Genomic DNA, 21,235 nt, shown 5'->3' on the forward strand with positions numbered 1-21,235 from the left:
TCAATTGCATTTTAAATTCCCTTTAATCTGACTTGAAGCATTCAGTTCTCTTCTTGATGAGTTTGAGTATGGGTCGAGGGTGTTGGTGGGGGAGGGGGGGGGGGGCAGGGGCGCCAGGCTGGGGCTTTGCCTAGGGTGCCCAGAAACCTTGCACCGGCCCTGCTAGTGCATGTATTCATCATTTACAGTTTTCACATTTTCTTCACAGTCTACATCAGACACAGATTCAGTGGATATGTTACCCACAAGGGGGCACCTCTACCTTTTTTTTAAGGATAGCCAACAGATCCAAACAGACTACAAATACAAAAAGAAGAGGAGGTCACACACAAGGAGAGGGGGATATAATAAATTACAGCAGGAAAAAGACCCAGAACTATTATTCAATCTTTCCACATACACTTTAACCATGGCTGAGGCATCATTGCTGTCTTTGGGACTTACATTTGTCCATACTCTACAACATGACGATTTTCAGTGGGCAGTGGATCACTATAAAATTGGGAGGAAATTAAGACTTAGAGAATATTTCCCACTAAATATAAAATAAAAACACATCCAACCTCATTTGGGTCCAAAAAGAAGAAGAACAGCACATTTGACTCCCAATTAATTTATCCAAGTATAAAAACCTTCCTTAGATTATTAGATCAGGAAATTAAGACTAAATATAAATCTGATCATCATTTTGACAATCTAACGAGAGAGCAGAGAGCGGCTTTAAAGTCTCTTATAAATAATGAACAGATAGTGATACGACCTGCTGTCAAAGGAGGTGCAATTGTGATCCAAAATATTAAGGATTATGATATGGAGATTTCAAAACAACTGGCAGATGTAACAGTTTATAAATAAGTAAACTATAATCCTACACAAATTATAAACTCTAAGGTAGACAACCTCATAGACCAAGGGATACAGTGTGGCTGAAAAGCTGAAATAGTTGGGGAATATTTAAAAACGGAACACCCGAAGTGCCCGATCATCTATACCAGGCATGTCCAACCTGCGGCCATCCAGGTGTTGTGAAACTACAAGTCCCAGCATGCCCTTCCAGCTATCAACTGGTTGTCTACCGGCAAAGCATGCTGAGGCTTGTAGCTTCACAACACCTGGAGGGCCGCAGGTTGGACAGGCCCAAAAACAGGGCAGTAACTAGGGCTGTGCGATAGGGGCGACGTCCAGGGCAAAACGCTGAAGTGGGGTGTAGTTTATAAATATTTTTGGTTAATTTGGTTAAAATTGCGAGCTAGGGGAGCAACATATTTACATTCTCGTCCCAGGCGCTAAAATTTTAAGTCACGGTTCTGCCCAAAAATATATAAAACAATGGATCACCCACATGGTCGCCCGGTTATATCGACAATTAATTCTATCTTACAACCAATTGCACAGTATCTAGATACTTATCTACAGATGTATGTTTTATTGATTCCAAGCTATTTAAAGGATACAACAGATTTACATACAAAAAATATATGAATTGATAGACATACCTGCAGAAGCCTGGCTAGTTACAATGGATGTGGCTTAGTTATATACTATTATACCACATGAAACTGGTATTAGTCAGTCAGAAAGATAATGACTGGTAGAAGAACAACTAATCCTCAACTGAATTTTTATTAAATCTGTTGAAAATTGTTTTGGAGTATAATTATTTCAAATATGGGGATACTTACTATAAACAACTTGCTGGTACGGCCATGGGGTCTAACCTGGCAACAGCATATGCCAATCTGTATATGTCAGAATTTAAAAAAAAAAAAATTTTTTCTTTGACCAAGGTTCAAAAATATTAAATTACAAGAGATATATAGATGATGTCTTTCTGATTTGGTTGGATACAAAGGAGGAGTTTATTAGATGTATAAATGACATAGCAATGCTATACTTGAGCCCCAATTTGTTTATGCCTAGGATTGGATATCTCCAAGTAAAGGTGCTTTATTGTGGAAAATATGATACATAAATAAGAAGCTTTAAAAATTATAATATGATTGATTTAATTACTAACCGAAAGTCTGTCTGTTCACTTCCTGCTGTGTGTTCCACAGTGGAACGCATAGCGATTCTATATATAAAATCTAACTACAAAATCTAATTATACCAACTTTAGAAGTGATGTCTCTAACCAGATACATCTTATTGTTGGATGAAGATGATACATCACCTGTTGGAAATGTATATAGTGAGACTCCGAGCCGGTAATGCCTTCCTAGACTTCCTGCTATGCGTTCCACAATGGAACGCACAACAGAATTAGAATTACGAACTTGTAGTGAAGAATTTATAGCTAAATCGTTGTGCAGCTAGAAATGGAGTCTGAAGAAGGTGATATGTTCATTGATGGAGTAATGGGAGACGATATTTACTGTGTAGTGGTAGAATGTAGTATTTAGTAGTATTTTAAAAACAGAAGTCTGAAACCATGTGACCCTTCACATGCATTCCGGGGTGGAACACATGTTGTTAGTAACACTGTGGGGGACGGATGCATGCAATCTATTTGTTTTAAATGGCGAGTGTCTTCTCTACTTTTTGAATATGCACTAACTACTATGGAAACGGGAGCTATTGTGGAGCACCCCAAAGGAGGATTTACTTGAAGATGTGAGTGCAGTCTTTTCAAACAACTATATCTATCTATATATATATATATATATATATATATATATATATATATATATATATATATATATATATAGATATATATATATATATATATATATATATATATATATATATATATATATATAGATATATATATATATATATATATATATATATATATATATATATATAGATATATATATATATATATATATATATATATAAACACAGCAAACAGATTATGCCCTGCACATTATACATGTCAACATGGTACCGACAGCAAGAGGTGAAATTCCGGCAATTAAACAAACAAAAGTATTTACAGTTTCCTGCGACCTTGATTCTAGCTAAACACTCAGTCACCTTTCTAGTCACCGGTCACCTAGTTCAGCGTTGGTGGCCCCGCCCACAGCACAAAACCAGCTATTTATGCTTCCCCCCAGCACTCACTTACTAAACCAGAAATTAATCACACCCATGTGCTCCACCTGTGCAGAGAAGTGTGAAGGAGTAACCCTGTCTGCAGCATGAGCCTGTAGACTCCCAGAAAGACTCTTAGGGGTTTATTTACTAAACTGAGGGTTTGAAAAAGTGGAGATGTTGCCTATAGCAACCAATCAGATTCTAGCTGTCATTTTGTAGAATATACTAAATAAATGAAAACTAGAATCTGATTGGTTGCTATAGGCAACATCTCTACTTTTTTAAACCAGCAGTTAAGTTCTTTTAACAGTCCGTAGGACACTGCCCTTTTCCCCACTGTCTATATATATATATATATATATATATATATATATATATATATATATATATATATCGATACACACTATTTCCTTCTTAATCTTCTACAATGACAATGACATAAAGGCAGTTGATATTTTTAGTAAGTAAAGACTCTAGAGGGCGTATTCAATTGTTGCTCCGGGCGCCGCCGGAACGAGCGCGTTAAAACTATTACCGTTTATACGGTAATTACTCGCTCGATTTCAGCTCGCAGCTCCCTGAGCAGCAAGCTGAAATTGAGCGAGTAAATTACCGTATGAACGGTAATTACGCGCAATATTACCGTATAAACAGTAATAGTTTTAACGCGCTCGTTCCGGCGGCGCCCGGAGCAACAATTAAATACGCCCATAGGTTGTATTACACATCTGCAAAGCTTAAAATACATAAAACATTTCTGTTTTCTCACTCTTATCAATGATTAACATAAAACAACCTTTCGTTTCTAAAAATAATCACATAAAATGTATAAGGCAAAGCAAACACAGCCCCTAAGTTACAAAGGTCAGTCCGTGCTCAGAGTATCTTTATTAATCATGGTTACTAGAACTGCTCGGCCGGTGCTGCCTATCGATAACATTATATATTGACGTGAAATGGTCGAGTCAACGTTGTGACAACTGACACAGAGCAGTGACAGCTGAGAGTGTTAATTTACTACAATAAGAATGTGCTGCACAGACATCAGTGTCACTTGGTCGAGTTGTACATATAGCCTATGGTATAGATACCATAAAGAATATGGGGCAGGTTTATGAAAAGGCAAAAAATTAAATTTTTCGGGGCAGTAGGGCTTTTTTGTACGTTTCACACTGTACCTGATAGGGTTAGTAGTGCTATTGCTGGTTTGACTACCATGGCAACCACAGTCAAATGGCACATGATGTAGTGAGCAGAGAGGCTTTGGAAAGCCCCTCTGAGCTCTGTCTGCTCGGTATACTACAAAATCCTCCCCTCCTTTCTCCCCACCTCTGTCATCATGACATACTGAGGGCTGTGAATCTGGTTGTGTGTGACTGGCAGCCAGAGCCGTAACTAGGGTGGTGCGGGCGGTGCCGTCGCCCCGAGCGCAAGCCCGAGGGGGCGCAGCAGCCGCCCGCTACCTTCCCCTCTGTGGCTCAAAGTAAAAAAAAAATATCTAAAAAAAATAAAATAAAATAAAAAAATATTGCCCCCCCCCCCCGCGACTCATGCAGGGGGGGTGCCGCGAGTCGGGGGAGGGGGGGTCAGTTACCGTGAGTCGGGGGAGGGGGGTCGGGTGCCGCGAGTCGGGGGAGGGGCTAGTGTGGTGGCTGGTCAAAGAATGATCACACTGTCTGTCAGACAGTGTGTATAAAGTTATTTGTCAGGACCCGCCCCCCTCCCCTTCCAGGATGCTGTGCTCCGCTCCACCCCCCCCCTCTGAAAAGAGTGAGGAGCGGCCATTGCTGAGCAGAGAGAGTGAGTCCCCTGCATCTACTGCTGACTGCTATGCTGACCATCCAGGAGGGAAGAAAAATAGGTAAGTAAATGTTATATTGTAATTAAAATATATATTTAAAAAAAAAAAATAGGAAATAGGGTGCTCCATCCAGGAGCAAAAACTGAGGGAGTGTAGTGGGGAAGCAAAATCTATGGGGGCAGGGGACATGAAAATGTATAATGATTATTTTTTGGTATTGTATTTTTTGGTATTTTGCATTTATGTATTCTCCCCTGTCCCTCTCATCTACCCCATCTGTGCCACCTTCTCCCCAGTCCCTCTCATCTACCCCCTTGTGCCACCTTCTCCCCAGTCCCTCTCATCTACCCCCCTGTCCCACCTTCTCCACAGTCCCTCTCATCTACCCCCCTGTGCCACCTTCTCCCCAGTCCTTCTCATCTACCCCCCTGTCCCACCTTCTCAGTTCCTCTCATCTACCCCCCTGTCCCACCTTCTCCACAGTCCCTCTCATCTACCCCCCTGTGCCACCTTCTCCCCAGTTCCTCTCATCTACTCCCCCCCCCCATGTGCCACCTTGTCCCCAGTCCCTCTCATCTACCCCCTTGTGCCACCTTCTCCCCAGTCCCTCTCATCTACCCCCCTGTCCCACCTTCTCCACAGTCCCTCTCATCTACCCCCTTGTGCCACCTTCTCCCCAGTCCTTCTCATCTACCCCCCTGTCCCACCTTCTCAGTTCCTCTCATCTACCCCCCTGTCCCACCTTCTCCACAGTCCCTCTCATCTACCCCCCTGTCCCACCTTCTCCACAGTCCCTCTCATCTACCCCCCTGTGCCACCTTCTCCCCAGTTCCTCTCATCTACTCCCCCCCCATGTGCCACCTTGTCCCCAGGCCCTCTCATCTACTACCCCCTCTGTGCCACCTTGTCCCCAGGCTCTCTCATCTACTACCCCCTCTGTGCCACCTTGTCCCCAGGCTCTCTCATCTACTACCCCCTCTGTGCCACCTTGTCCCCAGGCTCTCTCATCTACTACCCCCTCTGTGCCACCTTGTCCCCAGGCTCTCTCATCTACTACCCCCTCTGTGCCACCTTGTCCCCAGGCTCTCTCATCTACTACCCCCTCTGTGCCACCTTGTCCCCAGGCTCTCTCATCTACTACCCCCTCTGTGCCACCTTCTCCCCTGTCCCTCTCATCTACCCCCTTGCACCATCTTCTCCCCTATTCCTCTTACTTGTCATCCTGCAGCCCACTTCCAGCACTGGGTTTATATGTATTTAAAAATCCAAATTTATATAGTGTATGTCGTGTAAAGTACAGGAAATAGAAAATTTGTCATTTTCATATTCATAATCTATGATTTCTATTTTCCTCCACATAGTGTCTATTGCAAAAAATACAGGTGTAGCCAAGGGCTCTTATATTTCTTCCCTATAGTGAGAGAAATTTGTATAGGTTACACCTGTATTTTTGAGGCTACCAACTACACAGCAATACAAAAGAATTCATTCAGTAAAGTGCTAGCCACACCCCCACATTAGGTTGGCCACACCCACTTGGCAAATGTCACTCCCACTTAGATGGGGGGCGCCGGTGCCCTGTCTCGCCCAGGGCACTAAAATGTCTAGTTACGGCACTGCTGGCAGCCATACTGGACAACCCTCCAGGGAGATTTTGAAAAGGAGTTAATGATTTATTGGATGACAGCTAGGAAATATCAGACGCATACTGATGTGCCTTATAAAGTTTATTATTGATGTGTCCTAGTGAATTGTTGTATTGTATTCTCGGGATTATTGTCTCAGATCACAAACAGGCTTCCTGCCATTTGGTATATAAAATAAATACATAATATTCTTCATTTTTCAGACTCGTGTTTCCCAAGGAAAAGAACCACCCCATTTATTGGCTATATTCAAAGACAAGCCGCTTATTGTATACAAAGATGGCACATCAAGGAAGGGAGGTCAGACCCCTCCTCGTCCTATACGCTTGTTTCAAGTGCGAAAGAACTTAGGATCGATTACAAGGATCTATGAGGTATGAAAGTACAAATCAAATGTTGCATGTTTAGAATGACCTCTCAATCTCGAGTCCACAATCCTGTCTGAAAATACAAAATACATATTTTGGGTTTTTTGGGAATTCAATTGGTGTTTTTCACTTAATGAAACAAATATACAAAAAAACAAAACTAATAACCAGTTCATATAATTCAGTGTCGGTTTTGTTTTTATTTTAAACAAGTCTTGTTACACTCTAATAAGAGACTCACATAATTTCTCATCACCGTAGAAGGGGAAAGATTTTAGGGGACTGGGTAGAGGGTCCCAGAGGAGAGGAGATTGTGCGAGGGGAGAGAACAGGGTATCACGTGACAGGATCACAAAGGAGGGTGTTTGGGGATCAGGTGCCAAGAGAGGAAGGCAAAGTGGGTGACGAGGAGAGTAAGAGATTCTGATATCCCACTTACTAGAGAAATGGAAGGCTTGAAGATTCACTCCAGGGGCTAGATTTACTTACCGCCGGTTTTGGGCTATTTTTCTGGCGGTTTCAAAACCGCCGGATTTACTAAAGCCTAAACCGCCATTAAAACGGCCAGAATTGACATTTTTCAAGACCACCACATTACAAACCGCCATCCTGATTTTAACAATGATGAACATACAAACAGCCGGATTTACTAAGCTGGGATTTTCAAAACCACCGCAAAACAGCCATCCAAACAGCCAAAATGAAAGAGGTGGTTGTGAGTGTTGAGATTGTTCAAACTGCTGCTGTTTGAGCTAATCTGCCATCAGAACATAAGAGAAAGCCCCATTGATATTTTAATTATTTGGAAAATCAAGTTAATATTTAATTAATTTTGCCCCTTAATCAATAAATAATGATTGCCAACCTAATTTAAATGTCAATGGTGCTTTATCTTATGTTCAGAATGGCAAAATAGTTCAAACAGCCTGTGTGAGCTAACCAGTCATTCTGTAGCAGGTATTAAAACTGTCCTGTTCTGTCCTTTGGATGGCGGTTTTGATGGCGGTTTCATCCAAACCACCGGTGGTTTGGACACAACCACCGGCGGTTTAACTTTTTCAATCCGCGGTACATCGGCAGTCATTTTAAATTGTAGCCTCAAGCCGCCCTATAGTAAATGTGGCGGTTTGAACCACTAAACCGCCGGCGATGGGTGGTGGTTTCAAACACAATGGTGGGTATAATTTGGAATTTCTTGGACTAAACTCCTGCTCAGGAATAGGCTGCCTCAAGCTTCACAGAGGAATCAGATTTCAAGGTTTTTTGTTTAAACCAGAATATCTATTAAAATCAATGACAGGGGAAACAAATGTTCTCATTCATTAATTGTAATACTGCAAACAGGGGAAGGCTGGGATGGGGGGCAGGGGGGCTTCTGCCCCCTGGGCCGGTCCCATAGTGGGCTACCTTAGGCCGGGTCACTGGGATACCTGCATTATGTTTCCTTTAAAATGTTTCTGATAGGCTGCTGAGTCCAGTCTTGCCCCTGGACTAAAATTTGCCAGCCCTCCCCTGACTGCAAACCGTGCAGGTGACAAAGAGGAATTTATAACATATTATAATCGTACTTGCCAACTCTCCCGGAATGTCCGGGAGACTCCCAAAATTGAGGTCAGTCTCAAGGACTCCCTGGGGAGGTGGCGATTCTCCCACATCTGGCTCATCGGCCAACTTCAATTAAATTAGAGCCGGAATGTACGGGCGGGTGGGCAGGGCTTCGCGATTCTCATCCTTTTGGCCCCGCCCCCAGTGATGTAATGCTTGTTTGGGGTCTTTTAAAAAGACCCAAAACAGGCATTACGTCACTGGGGGCGGGGCCAAAATCATGTGAATCATGAAACTCCGCCTCCTCCGCCCATACACCCCGCCAGCCCTCCAGGATCTCCCGGACCCGGCCAACATAAGGTTGGCAAGTATGATTATAATGCACAGTGCTTCGTAGATATGTCTATAACGTCAGGACACTTCTGTTCTGTAGGTTGATGCTGATGCCAGCTCACTCAATGCCAATGATGCTTTTGTTCTGAAACTTCAAAATAACTCTGCCATAATGTGGATCGGGAAAGGTGCAAATGAGGAAGAAATAAAGGGGGCCGAGTACTTGGTCAAAACTCTGAAATTTAACGGGACAAAAATAGCTGAAGGCCAGGAACCAGGTTTGTGTTAATATCTCAATAGCGATGATTGTTTTACAGATACTTACATTGCAGGTGCCTGGAAATATGTCTGGGAGAGATCAGCACAAATTACAGTTGCACTTAAACACTTAAAAGACTTTGGGGTCTATTTACTAAACTTGAGAATAAGTGGAGATGTTGCCTATAGCAACCAATCAGATTCTAGCTGTCATTTTGTAGAATGTACTAAATAAGTGATAACTAGAATCTGATTGGTTGCTATAGGCAACATCTCCACTTTTTCAAACCCGCAGTTTAGTAAATATATCCCTTTCCGTATGAAAATTCTATGGGTGTGTATGTAGCATGATATAACAAAACTCTTAAATCTTATTTTTCCTGTTTAACTACTTCATCTTCTCTGAATGAAATGATCAATGTATGAAAATCTATATCGATAGTTTGACTCTGAGCTTTGATAACTATAAAAAACAAAAGCAGGACACACTATATTGTGCCCCAGTTAACATGGATCATATTAAAACATGTGTGTATATATTTAGTTGTATTTCTCATTATATGAATATACATGCTGTAAATCATGTGTATGTCTTCTAAAAGATGTATTTTGGACAACTCTCGGGGGTAAAAAGGACTATCAGACTTCCCCTCTACTTGAAACTGCACTTGAAGATCATCCACCAAAACTGTTTGGATGTTCGAACAGAACCGGGCGGTTTCTGGTGAGTAGAATTAACTTTGCTTCTCAAGGACCTTAGTCCATACATTTTTACTTTAATATGGTCTGCACATTTAATTGAAATTAAAGGAAAGCCCCGCACATTTTTAATACTATATTATCTCTAAGTTGGTAATAACTTGACTTTCTAACAATTTTCAGATTGTTAATATCAAGTTGTATCTTATGGTTGAAATACATCACTTACATATGCTATTTATAGCCCATCTGTGTGGATGAAGCATGTTTCTGTTAATCTTTATTAGCAAATAATTTCCCTGTCACCTATCCACCAATTACCTCTGACTCAATTATTACAATAGACCTTGATTGGCAGCCAGTTAGTATCTGTTGTACTTTTTGCAATCTCTCCTCCGTGTGATCAAATTGCTCTGATGTGATGTCATATAGGTTGAAGAGGTACCGGGGGAATTTACACAGGAAGACCTGGCAGAGGATGATGTAATGATGCTGGATACCTGGGAACAGGTAAATGCTGTTATATTATTGCTACTATTGAAACTTTTTGCAGTGTCATAAACTCATGTTTTAACAGATTGAATCCAGCAGATGGTGCCAGACGCATTTTCACAGTCTAGATCAAAATCTTCCAACCCTGAGGTCATGCGAATGGGGATTTACCTATGGATTTACCTATGACAGATCACATGGGATAATTACTAGAGATGAGCGGGCTCGGATATCTGAAATCCGAGCCCACCCGAACCTTGCCGATCTGAGCCGGATCCGAGACAGATGCGGGTATTCCCGTCAACTGCAAAACTGAAAGCGAGGCTCTGAGTCATAATCCCGCTGTCGGATCTCGCGATACTCGGATCCTATAAATTCCCCGCTAGTCGCCGCCATCTTCAATCGGGCATTGATCAGGGTAGAGGGAGGGTGTGTTAGGTGGTCCTCTGTCCTGCTATATCTCGTGATGTGCTGTGCTGTGCTGAGCTGTGCTGTGCTGTTCAGTTCTGTGCTGTGTTCTGCTCAGTCCAGTGGTGCTGTGTCCTGTGCTCTGTCCTTCTGAGTTCAGTGGTGCTGCTGGGTCCTGTGCTGTGTCCTGTTCAGTCCAGTGGTGCTGTGTCCTGTGCTCTGTCCTTCTAAGGGCATTGTTATTTCCCCATTATTCCCAAGTTATACATTTTTTAAAAAAGTTATATAAAAAAAAAAATTATTAAAAAAATCTATTAAAAAAAATATCCAAAAACAATCCTGCAGTATAAGTCCATTGGTACTGCAATATTACAAAGTTCACTCATTCTGCAGTATAAGTCCAGTGGTACTGCTATATTACAAAGTTCACTCATTCTGCAGTATAAGTCCAGTGGTACTGCAATATTACAAAGTTCACTGATTCTGCAGTATAAGTCCATTGGTACTGCTATATTACAAAGTTCACTGATTCAGCAGTATAATAAGTCCAGTGGTACTGCTATATTACAAAGTTCACTGATTCAGCAGTATAAGTCCAGTGGTACTACTATATTACAAAGTTCACCGATTCAGCAGTATAAGTCCAGTGGTACTCTCCTGTGCCGCATATAATTTTTAAAGGCTTTGCCGAGTGTGTGTGGCTTAGGGGTACGCTCTCTTGTGCTACATATATTGGAAAACAAAAATTTGGAGGATAAAGTAGGGAAAGATCAAGACCCACTTCCTCCTAATGCTGAAGCTGCTGCCACTAGTCCTGACATAGACGATGAAATGCCATCAACGTCGTCTGGCAAGCCCGATGCCCAATCTCCTAGTACAGGGCATGTAAAATCCAAAAAGCCCAAGTTCTCAAAAGTAGCAAAAAGAGAAACTTAAAATCATCTGAGGAGAAACGTAAAGTTGGCAATATGCACTAAACTACACTTGAAAGTTGGAGGAGGTATTGTGGCCCCGGTACCAAATTGGGTACCGGGGCCACTCCACTATGCAGTCCAAAAAGCTACCTCGGTGAAACGTTTTGGACTAAAAACAATATTGTGAGGTGTGAGGTGTTCAGAATAGATTGGGAATTAGTGGAAATGATTGTTATTGAATGTTATTGAGGTTAATAATAGCGTAGGAGTGAAAATAAACCAAAAAAACTTGATTTTAACACTTTTTATGTTTTTTTCAAAATAAATCCGAATCCAAAACCTTAAATCCGAACCAAAACCTTTCGTCAGGTGTTTTGCGAAACAAATCCGAACCCAAAACCTCAAGCAAATCCGAATCCAAAACACAAAACACGAGACACCAAAAGTGGTCGGTGCACATCCCTAATAATTACTGTTGTAGAGTAGAGAATCACTCAAGGTTTCTCCAAAAATTAGTTTTTCTGTTTTTCTGCTTATCAATGACATTTGTTTTAACTAGAGATGCTGGGGCTCGTTTTTCTGAAAACCGAACCCACCCGAACTTAGGGGATCCGAATAGGCTCGTGAGCCGGCTCTGTACTTTTGCGTGTCCTCGGATCTGAATCGAGTCAAAACGTCATTGTTGCGTTGTCTCCCGGGTTTTGGATTTCATAAGTACCTCCCTCCCCAGGAGATCCAGCACCATTGCTCACACAGAAACAGGGGTAGAAGTGTTCTTGTCACTCTCCAGTCTCCAGTGCCATTGCTCGGTGCCATTGCTCACACAGAAACAGAGGTAACAGTGTTCTTGTCACTCTCCAGTCTCCAGTGCCATTGCTCAGTGCCATTGCTCACACAGAAACAGGAGGGGTAGCAGTGTTCTTGTCACTCTCCAGTCTCCAGTGACATTGCTCAGTGCCATTGCTCACACAGAAACAGGAGGGGTAGCAGTGTTCTTGTCACTCTCCAGTCTCCAGTGCCATTGCTCACACAGAAACAGGGGTAGCAGTGTTCTTGTCACTTGACAACAATTGACTGGAAATGAAAGGAAATGAATGTTATTGAGGTTAATAATAATGTAGGAACAAAAAAAGAGCCAAATTATGTGATTTTAGCAAAAGATAGGGATTTTAGCAAACAAATAGGGATCCAAAACCAAAACACGGGGGTCAGTGAACATCTCTAGTTTTAAGTTGCTCTGTCAAATGAAACCTCAGCCAGTATAGATGTTTCATATATGACTAAAACTTTGTCTGTATTTTATTATTCCCTATAGATATTTTTGTGGATTGGAATTGATTCCAATGATGTTGAGAAGAAGGAATCATCAGTGGCAGGTAAATAATTTTATTTTTGTCTTGGCTTAGCATTATACATCGTTACAAAGCGGTCACTAATTTATGTCCTCAAATTCATATTCATTTTATATTATGTATATTTTTATATACAGTATTATACAATATTAAAGTATGCGATATAAATATTTCAAAAATATCCCAGACAAAGGATCAGTGTTGGACTTGTATACAATGAGGTACCCTTGACACTGGGATGCAGGCTTAAATGTTTTGATCAAAATATGAACCATGTTTTCATTTTGCTAGATACACACAGATATGCAGTGTGAAGGATAAGTGCTGTCTTTTTGTTTTGTGTACATAAAGGGGTAGATTTGTCAAACCTTCTGAAAAGGAAAAGTGGAGGTGTTGCCCATAGCAACCAATCATTATTTTAGCTATCATTTTCTAGAAAGTACCAGATAAATGATAGCTTGAATCTGATTGGTTGCTATGGGCAACACCTCTATTTTAGCTTTTTTTAAAGGTTTGACAAATCTTCCCCAAATCATGATTTAAAGTGAACTCGTCTACACACAACAGAGGCTGCCATTTTTAGTCTCAGCCTTTCAGTGTTGTCACCAGTTCCGGATGAACTGACAGGCGACATTTTTATGACTATTGGCCCAGCGTACAAGATGGCTGCCTCCACTGTGGATGACAGAGACACTTAAATGCAAATTACTAAAAGTATCAGACTTATTTTACCAAACGTAGTACGTGTTATTTGAGGTTTGTAGTCCGCAGTGTTTGTTAATACTGCAAAAAATTTAACAAGCCCTCGAGATCTCATATCCTCTTTACACCATGTTTTCTCACCACAAGATTCATAAGTAAAATAAAGTGACCTAAAAATTTTCAGCAGCTGTGTGTTTGCTTAACCATCTGATAGATAAGACATTAATCTTAGTTATTTACAGCTAATATCCTGTGTCATGTTCTAACAAATATCTGGGTGGTTCATTGACCGACAGTGCTGCTGTGCAAATATCATAATCCAGAGGCTTATTTGGTTACATTGTGCATTTAAGTGTAAGGCTAGGTACTCACTGAAGAAGTGTTATCTCAAACGATTGTACCTACAACTGAAGGTCTGATCAGTCTGGCGATTCGTGCGTACATACTGACATGATTTACCTTCAGATCTGTGCTCTTCATCTGGTCCTTCATCTGGTCCTCTAGTCTTCAGAGACTGACAGCACAATATTCATTCATTCATTCTTGTCACATTGTCACACTGATTAAAACTGCCCTGTTATAGCTATCCCCATGTCCTAGCGAATTTTGTTAGCTTCTGTGACTCTGAAACGAAATATTCTGTCTCAGAATGAACAAATGAATTATTCCTTCTACAGCACTCGCTACATTTATTCATCGGGACATTCATCACTAGCATCGGCTGAAAAGAACACAACTCTGTAAACACTATGGAGATAGTGAGATGAGTGCATACACACTACGTGATCGGTCGGTGATTGGTCAGAAAATATTAAACAGTACGACCAACCAAATGAAACGATGATCGGCACTTTGGAACGACTTTCGACCATTGTGTCACTATACACACTAACCCAACTTCTGACCGAACGGTTATATGTCAGCTGATTTGCCCGATTATTGGACGAAAACACTCCAGTCTGTACCTAGCCTAACTGTTGTCTGCACACGGTGGAGACAGTCACTGTGTAGCCGGAGACAATATGTAGAATATTGCAACTTGCAATTTCATTGTGTCTCTCTGATCATCGAAGAGATGTCCATAGAACAATGACAGAGATATTCATAGCTCTGCGTGGGCATATAGTCCTAGGAACAGGGAAGTGGAGAGTGGGAGGGTTTTTTCTGCAAACCGTGGGGGTATATCATTATCATCATCATCATCATCATCATCATCATCAACATTTATTTATATAGCACCAACAAATTCCATAGTGCTTTATGGTGTTTTGGGTAAGAATGATGAGGCGATGACCTTTGATGAGTGTACATCCTGCAGAACAGTCCGAGCTATTTCAGCTTCTAAATCTTACAGTGAAAAATTCTATAAGGCTGTTCAAATAGGGCAGGGGCATTCAGTACGACGTAAGGTGTCTCCGGAATCTCTGCTCAAAAAACGAGCAGACATTCCTGCCATAGTTGCCTGCAATGTATGTAGCCCAATGTCCGCATGCCACACCGCCGGCAATTGAATCTCCCGCTCTGAATATGCTAAATAAAGAGACGGCACTGTTAAGTTGACTCAACAGCACTAAAAGAAGCGCTATCAGACGCTAACTACCTGTGTAAGAACAAGAGTGTCCCCAAGGGGCCAATGCCCTTCTGCCCCCATATCAGACGCAGGGGCAAACGCATAATTTGTAGAGGGGGGTTTCCACACCACGCTGCCAGTGGGCGTGACCAGCATGCATTGGGGCGTGGCTATAATTTTAGACAGTGCTTGGCTGCTCTCCAACTCTTCCTATACCCATAATATACATGGGCAATGCTGCCTGCACTACAGTTAGGTGCACGCAGCTCTCTCTTTTCAAGCAGAGCCGTGTGAAGCAGGAGCAGGGTCCAGCCACCTCAATTATACAGTGCCCCAGGCTTGGAGGGGAGTTTCCAGGCACTAGTGGAACCCCCCCTCGGTTTGCCTATGAGGCTTAAACTGAATTATGTTGCCCTAGGTCTGGGCCTCTGTGTCTTTTCCACAAACCCAACCCTACAAGATAGAGTAGTTGTATTAGAGTGTCCAAACACACAAGACTTAAATGGAGATATTTTATCATCATATAATGGTACAGTTGTGATTTTCAGTAGGTCGAATCCCCATCCCCTCCAGAACCATAGGGATCTCTAGTGTTTGATGTGTCTTTTAAAAAGAGGAAGTTGTGCTTAACTATATTTCCAATTACTCTGAACATCATTTTATTTTCTTCATAGCCAAAAGATATCTTGAGAGTGACCCATCAGGAAGAGATAAGAATATCCCCGTTACCACCGTCAGACAAGGAAGCGAACCCCCAACATTCACCGGATGGTTCCTGGCTTGGGATTCCAAAAAATGGCAGAAATAACAGACAGTTTATAAATGATCTCTTTTAAAAACATGATTTTATTTTTTTGTATAAATACATGTTTTAGGAAATCCTGTAATACTGCAGAATGTCTGTCACTGACCTTATTTCTACGTTGAGCAATAATTTATTTTGATACCGGGATTGGGGCGTTGAAATCACTTCTGGATTCACAACATTAATGTTACCGTTATCAGATAGTTGAATAACAATTCAGAACTACGGTGGTCAATCCTCATAGTGCACTGATCGTTCCCCAGACCTCGATACATGTAGAATGATAAATAAAATGAGCAGAGGTGCAAGGATGAGTATGTTAGTACAGCAAGGGGGTCAGACAGACGACCTCTGAGATACCTGATCTATCCATAGCTTTGGAAGACATAGGGAATGCCTATTAAAATTACAATTTTGGTAACATTATCCCTTTATGAACCTGAGAGAGATTGACTTACACAAGACCTCATGTACCATTTTGCTATTTAGTTTGATTATTTTTTTTCTGTGCTCTTCTGCCATGTATTCATACCATCAGGCAGGGCTGCTTCACTTTATTGCCCTTGGATATGACACAGCTGTGCTGTGCTCTCTACATTGGATACATTTCTATTCGGAAACCAGTTTTATGTTCTATCCCAGGGTAGCAAAACTAAACCACTTGTTTTGATGATATAAAGTTATGTCTGAAAAACACAGAAGGATGCTAGAAAGGTAATTCAATGTATGCAGTAAAATTGTTAATGTTATGTATATCATGGTGCAAATACTGTAAATGTTTTCTAACCAATAAGATTCAATCAGACATTAGCCCACTGACTAATGATAACAAGCATCTGAGTGGTTACTATGGGTTGCAGCACTCAATATTTAGGATTTACATATTATAATCATGTGATCATATATCATGGATATTTTGTGTTTGTATGAATTGTTAAATTTGTTTTTCATAGCAAAAAAATGCAATAACAATATTATATGTTCTCATTAGTTTAATACATAGAATTCTTATTCAATTGTGGTCACTTTATGCAAATTAAGTTGTTTTAATCACAGCAATGTCCAAAGATCCTTATAAAATATAATATTGGGTATGTTTTCAAGTATAATCTGTAGTTTTTCATACTATATGCAAGGCATACTTTCCAACACTCACAATTTAGATATTTAGGTCACACCTCAAATCACCACACCCAGAGCCGTAACTTAGAATTCTAGCGCCTGGGGCGAGAAAGACAATTGCCGCCCCCCAAGCCCTCAATTTTAACCAAATTAACCTAAAAAATTCCTAAATTGCGCCCCCCCTACTGGGTCGCGCCCTGGGCGGTCGCCCCTGCTGCCCGGCCCTAGTTACGGCCCTGATCAAACCCAATCTGCTCAACCACTCTCCAAAATATCCTTTGCCACTCCTTAATTTTCTAGATCACACCCCTGACCCATGAGAAATGGACCGTTGTGAGACACGGTAAGTGGTGTCCTTAGACAAAAAGAAAAACTCAGAAGTGAGTGCAAGTGACAATGGTGTGTAAGTGGGGAAGTAGTGTGAGCTGATCTGCTAGATAGGCGTGTAACCGCTGGTCAAAGTGGAAGTGTGGAAAATGTAATACTAGTGTAAGTGAATGGAAAGTGATAGTGTTACAATGTAGCAGTAGGAGAAGTGGTGTTATGACATACCACCGTACACACCCCACTTCCACTACTGTATATATTTATATAGTATATATATATATATATATATATATATATATAATGTAAGTGACTGTAATGTGATAGTGGTACAATGTAGCGGTAGGAGAAGTGGCGGTAGGACTTACCCCGTATACTCCCCACTTCCACCACTGGGTGTAACAATGCTAAATAGTGGGTGTGGCAATGCTAATTAGTGTCATGTACAATAAATAAGGGATGTGCCCTTGATAATTAGTGAATGAGGTTATGATATTTTGGGAGGTGAGCCTTGTATGATAATAAATATGTAGACTACGTTCATATAATTAATTTTAAAAAGAGGAAAGGTGAGTATATACTGGGTATAGTGGAAGTAGTAGTAGAAATGTTTATATTTAGACAGGATAAATAAAGTTTAGGTCATAAGACCTGTTTTCAAAGATTTGCTGTTTCAGGAGCAAGTTGCCAACAAATGCGTTAGCGCTTGAGCAGCCTTTGTCTATTCCCATCCATTTAGCTGGCGGAGATTTATTCTCCCGCACAGTTCTCTGGTTCACGTTTTGTGGGAGAACATGACACTTTTTCTCTCCCTATTCCTCAATCTTGTCCATCAAGGCTGGACCTTCGGCCGGGGATTAAACTGACGCAGTGTCCGGCTCAACTGGCTCCTGGAGAATCTGTTTGAACAGCAGAAAGGCTCTGCCTAGTAGTAAAGGATAAGGCGGTTTTGGAGCAACTGTCGCTATTACCGTGACTGTTTATTTACGGCATCAAGCAACAGAGTCCTGTCATATTCCTCAGCAGTCCCGAAGCCACAGGGAACTTTTACTTTGGCCAATTTGTGAGCCAGAACCTTTGGCAATACAGAGCTGGAAACCAAAGACAGTTCATTACCCAAATCTACCAGAGCCGGCACCAGGTGGTGATTCAGATAAACAGCCATGTGGAATAAACAGGACTTCCAGTCAGCTGGACTAATACTACAGCAGCTTGGATGTGTCACTTTGGTGTGCACTAGCAAGATCCAGGCTCTCTGCACTCAAAGCATATTTGACCCAAAGCAGTTTTTGCTGCCTTTTTGTCAGGCAACCTTTCCTCACCAAGTCATCCTTTCCGTATACCGGGTTTTGACTGAGACACAAACTTTGGAGAATGCAACAGAGGTTTGGGCATAAGCTGCAAAGCACTCTATCTCTCTCCTACAGCAGCCAAATCCTCATACTTCTGAAGGTCCATTTTTAGTGCCCACCTTTGGAGCTCAGATACAAGGATCAATAGCAAAAAAAAATTATCATTCTGATCGTAGTATTCTTTTCTGTCTGCAGCCATTTTTAAAGTGTTATACAAAGTTCAGAACGCTGAGCACAAACCGACAAACCTTTGGACAGTCTCCAGTCATTATACCTTTAGGCCTCACATGTGCTGGTGACTCCAATCCTCGCCAGGATAGCATTTTTCAGCTGCTGATAGCTACCAGCTTGGTCCTCATCGAGGTCTTTATAGGTATGCTGAGCTTCCCCCAAAAGATAGGGAGCTAGATGTTCAGACCAAACCTCAGGTGGCCATTTGACTCGGGTAGCACCAGATACATATCTCTCAAGTGTCCCGATTCCAGCGGGACAGTCCTTATTTCATGGACTGTCCCGCTGTCCCACCCGACTTACAATGTCCTGGTATCGGAGTGCCACGCTCCATTTACATAGCAGCCAGTTTCCCCAGTGGTCTAGGAGGAAGTGGGGCAGGACGTCTATCCCATAAAGCGCTACTGCGCATGCATGAACTCCATAGCAGCTAGTTTCCCCCGGTGGTCTAGGAGGAAGTGGGGAAGGAAGTGTGTGCAAAAAGCACTACTGCGCAAACAGGAAGTTCGTGGCCGGTTATTGGGCTCGACGGAGGGTCATGACTTATTAGTCCCTCTTTCTGAACTCAAAATGTTGGGAGCTATGCAGGTATGAATCCCCATCATCATTAGAAATTAATTTCTGCAGAGTAGGTGCAGTTGGCGCCTCCCTATCTCATCTTCTCTGAGCAATCTCAGCCGAGATCCTCCGGTGCTGCTGCCACATTCGCCAAGGCTCTTATTACATCGTCCATTTCCACAGAAGTTTGGGCTGGGAAGCGGACTCCTGCTGCCCTAACCATTCACACAAGCAAATAAAAAAAAATCTCCTTTGCACAGGTTTTCTGTTTGGACTACACCCAACTCACAACTTAGTGAGTCAGCAGGTGAGAAACTACAATAACCAGTTTTTAAAACTTTTGTTTTCGTTGCAATCCAAACCTGAAGCGGCTCCACGGTTCACAATTCATAGGTTTATTTCTTTTTTCTGCCACACAGCAACCGACAGCTTTATAATAGTTTATTACTGGATAGTGGTATTGAACACATTACCTTCACCTCCAATGCATCTGGCTGGTTGGGAGGGCCGCAGCCTCTGGCCGTCCTTTGTAACCCTACGATGACACCACGGTGATACTGACAGACGACTGATGACAGACACACACAACTTCTTGCTTATAAACTTCTATAAATAATATATAGAATAATGCACACTCAACCCTAAGCAATATGGCTATTAGAAGTCACGGTCTGAGGTGATGTCTAATAACTAATCTTAGACAGTAAGAAGTGTGTTATTTCTTATAACACAAGTTTTTCCAATGTACACCGAAGTAAGGACATCAGAACTCTGATATTATATGTTGTTGCAGAAGCATTCACCATTTATATAGATGTAATAACATACTTGCCAACTTTTCGTCGTTGGCTTCAGGGAGATCCCGGGGGAGGTGGGCGTCCGGGGGCGGGGCTTTATGAATCACATCATTTTGGCCCTGCCCCATAAACGGTTGTCACAATTTTGGACAATCACAGCAGGGGGCAGGGCTAAGATGACACAATATTTGCGTCATTAAGCCCTACCCCCCTATACTTATCTATTGCAGGGTGCGAGAACCAGGAGATTGACCTGCTCTCCCAGGAGCCTGAGAGGTCTCCCAGAAATGTGGGAGTCTCCTGGACATTTTGGGAGAGCAGGCAACTATGCGTTAAAGAAAAGCAGCTAATTAATCTCTAGAGACTGAAGTGTCTTTTGTATTTCTGTCTCCATTACTGAAGTCATGTTGTCTTACCTGTCAGTCTTTAATTAAATCTTGGTCTCCATGAAAATGGCCACCTCCATAGGCATCAATACATGGACATAGGACATGAGAGACATGTCTGGGTGTCATCAATGGATCTTTGAGTAGAGTATTTTTAATAGGTTAGAGGGAAGATTATTTATACCAATAGTAGTATTAGTATTAGCTTAGTAAATCAAAAGTTTATTAAATGAATAAATAAATCAAATAAAAAAAAACAACTAAATAACAAATAAAACTGGCCCCTAATTGCCCAAAATTCTCTGTTTTTTGTGGCATCATATTATTTGTCTGTATGTCTATTGGCGTCGCTGCCTCTGTGCCATGGGGTGCGGTCCTCAGAGTCTATTGACAAGGAGATCGGATCAGACACAGGTATCGGTGGTGCACCTGAGATAATCCAAATATCCCTCACATTATTATAGAACCTCTCTCACAAGACCTGTGAGCCTCAAAGACTAACGCGGGGTTAATAATAATTGTCACCGCCGGGGGTG

At 41.7% G+C, this 21,235-nt stretch overlaps 1 protein-coding gene across 1 annotated transcript in view; it reads left to right on the forward strand.

The window, feature by feature from the left end:
- LOC142159539 (scinderin-like) overlaps window positions 1-15,932 on the forward strand; it is a 28,311-nt gene extending 12,379 nt beyond the window's left edge. The window contains exons 2-7 of the mRNA XM_075214432.1: window positions 6,687-6,857; window positions 8,830-9,007; window positions 9,590-9,711; window positions 10,119-10,196; window positions 12,816-12,876; window positions 15,799-15,932. Of these exons, the coding sequence (XP_075070533.1) occupies window positions 6,687-6,857; window positions 8,830-9,007; window positions 9,590-9,711; window positions 10,119-10,196; window positions 12,816-12,876; window positions 15,799-15,932 (744 nt within the window). The remainder of the gene's footprint in view (window positions 1-6,686; window positions 6,858-8,829; window positions 9,008-9,589; window positions 9,712-10,118; window positions 10,197-12,815; window positions 12,877-15,798) is intronic.
- Window positions 15,933-21,235: the final 5,303 nt, after the last annotated feature.

The sequence above is a fragment of the Mixophyes fleayi genome, chromosome 5, assembly GCF_038048845.1.
Source record: "Mixophyes fleayi isolate aMixFle1 chromosome 5, aMixFle1.hap1, whole genome shotgun sequence".
Classification (NCBI taxonomy): Eukaryota; Metazoa; Chordata; class Amphibia; order Anura; family Limnodynastidae; genus Mixophyes; species Mixophyes fleayi.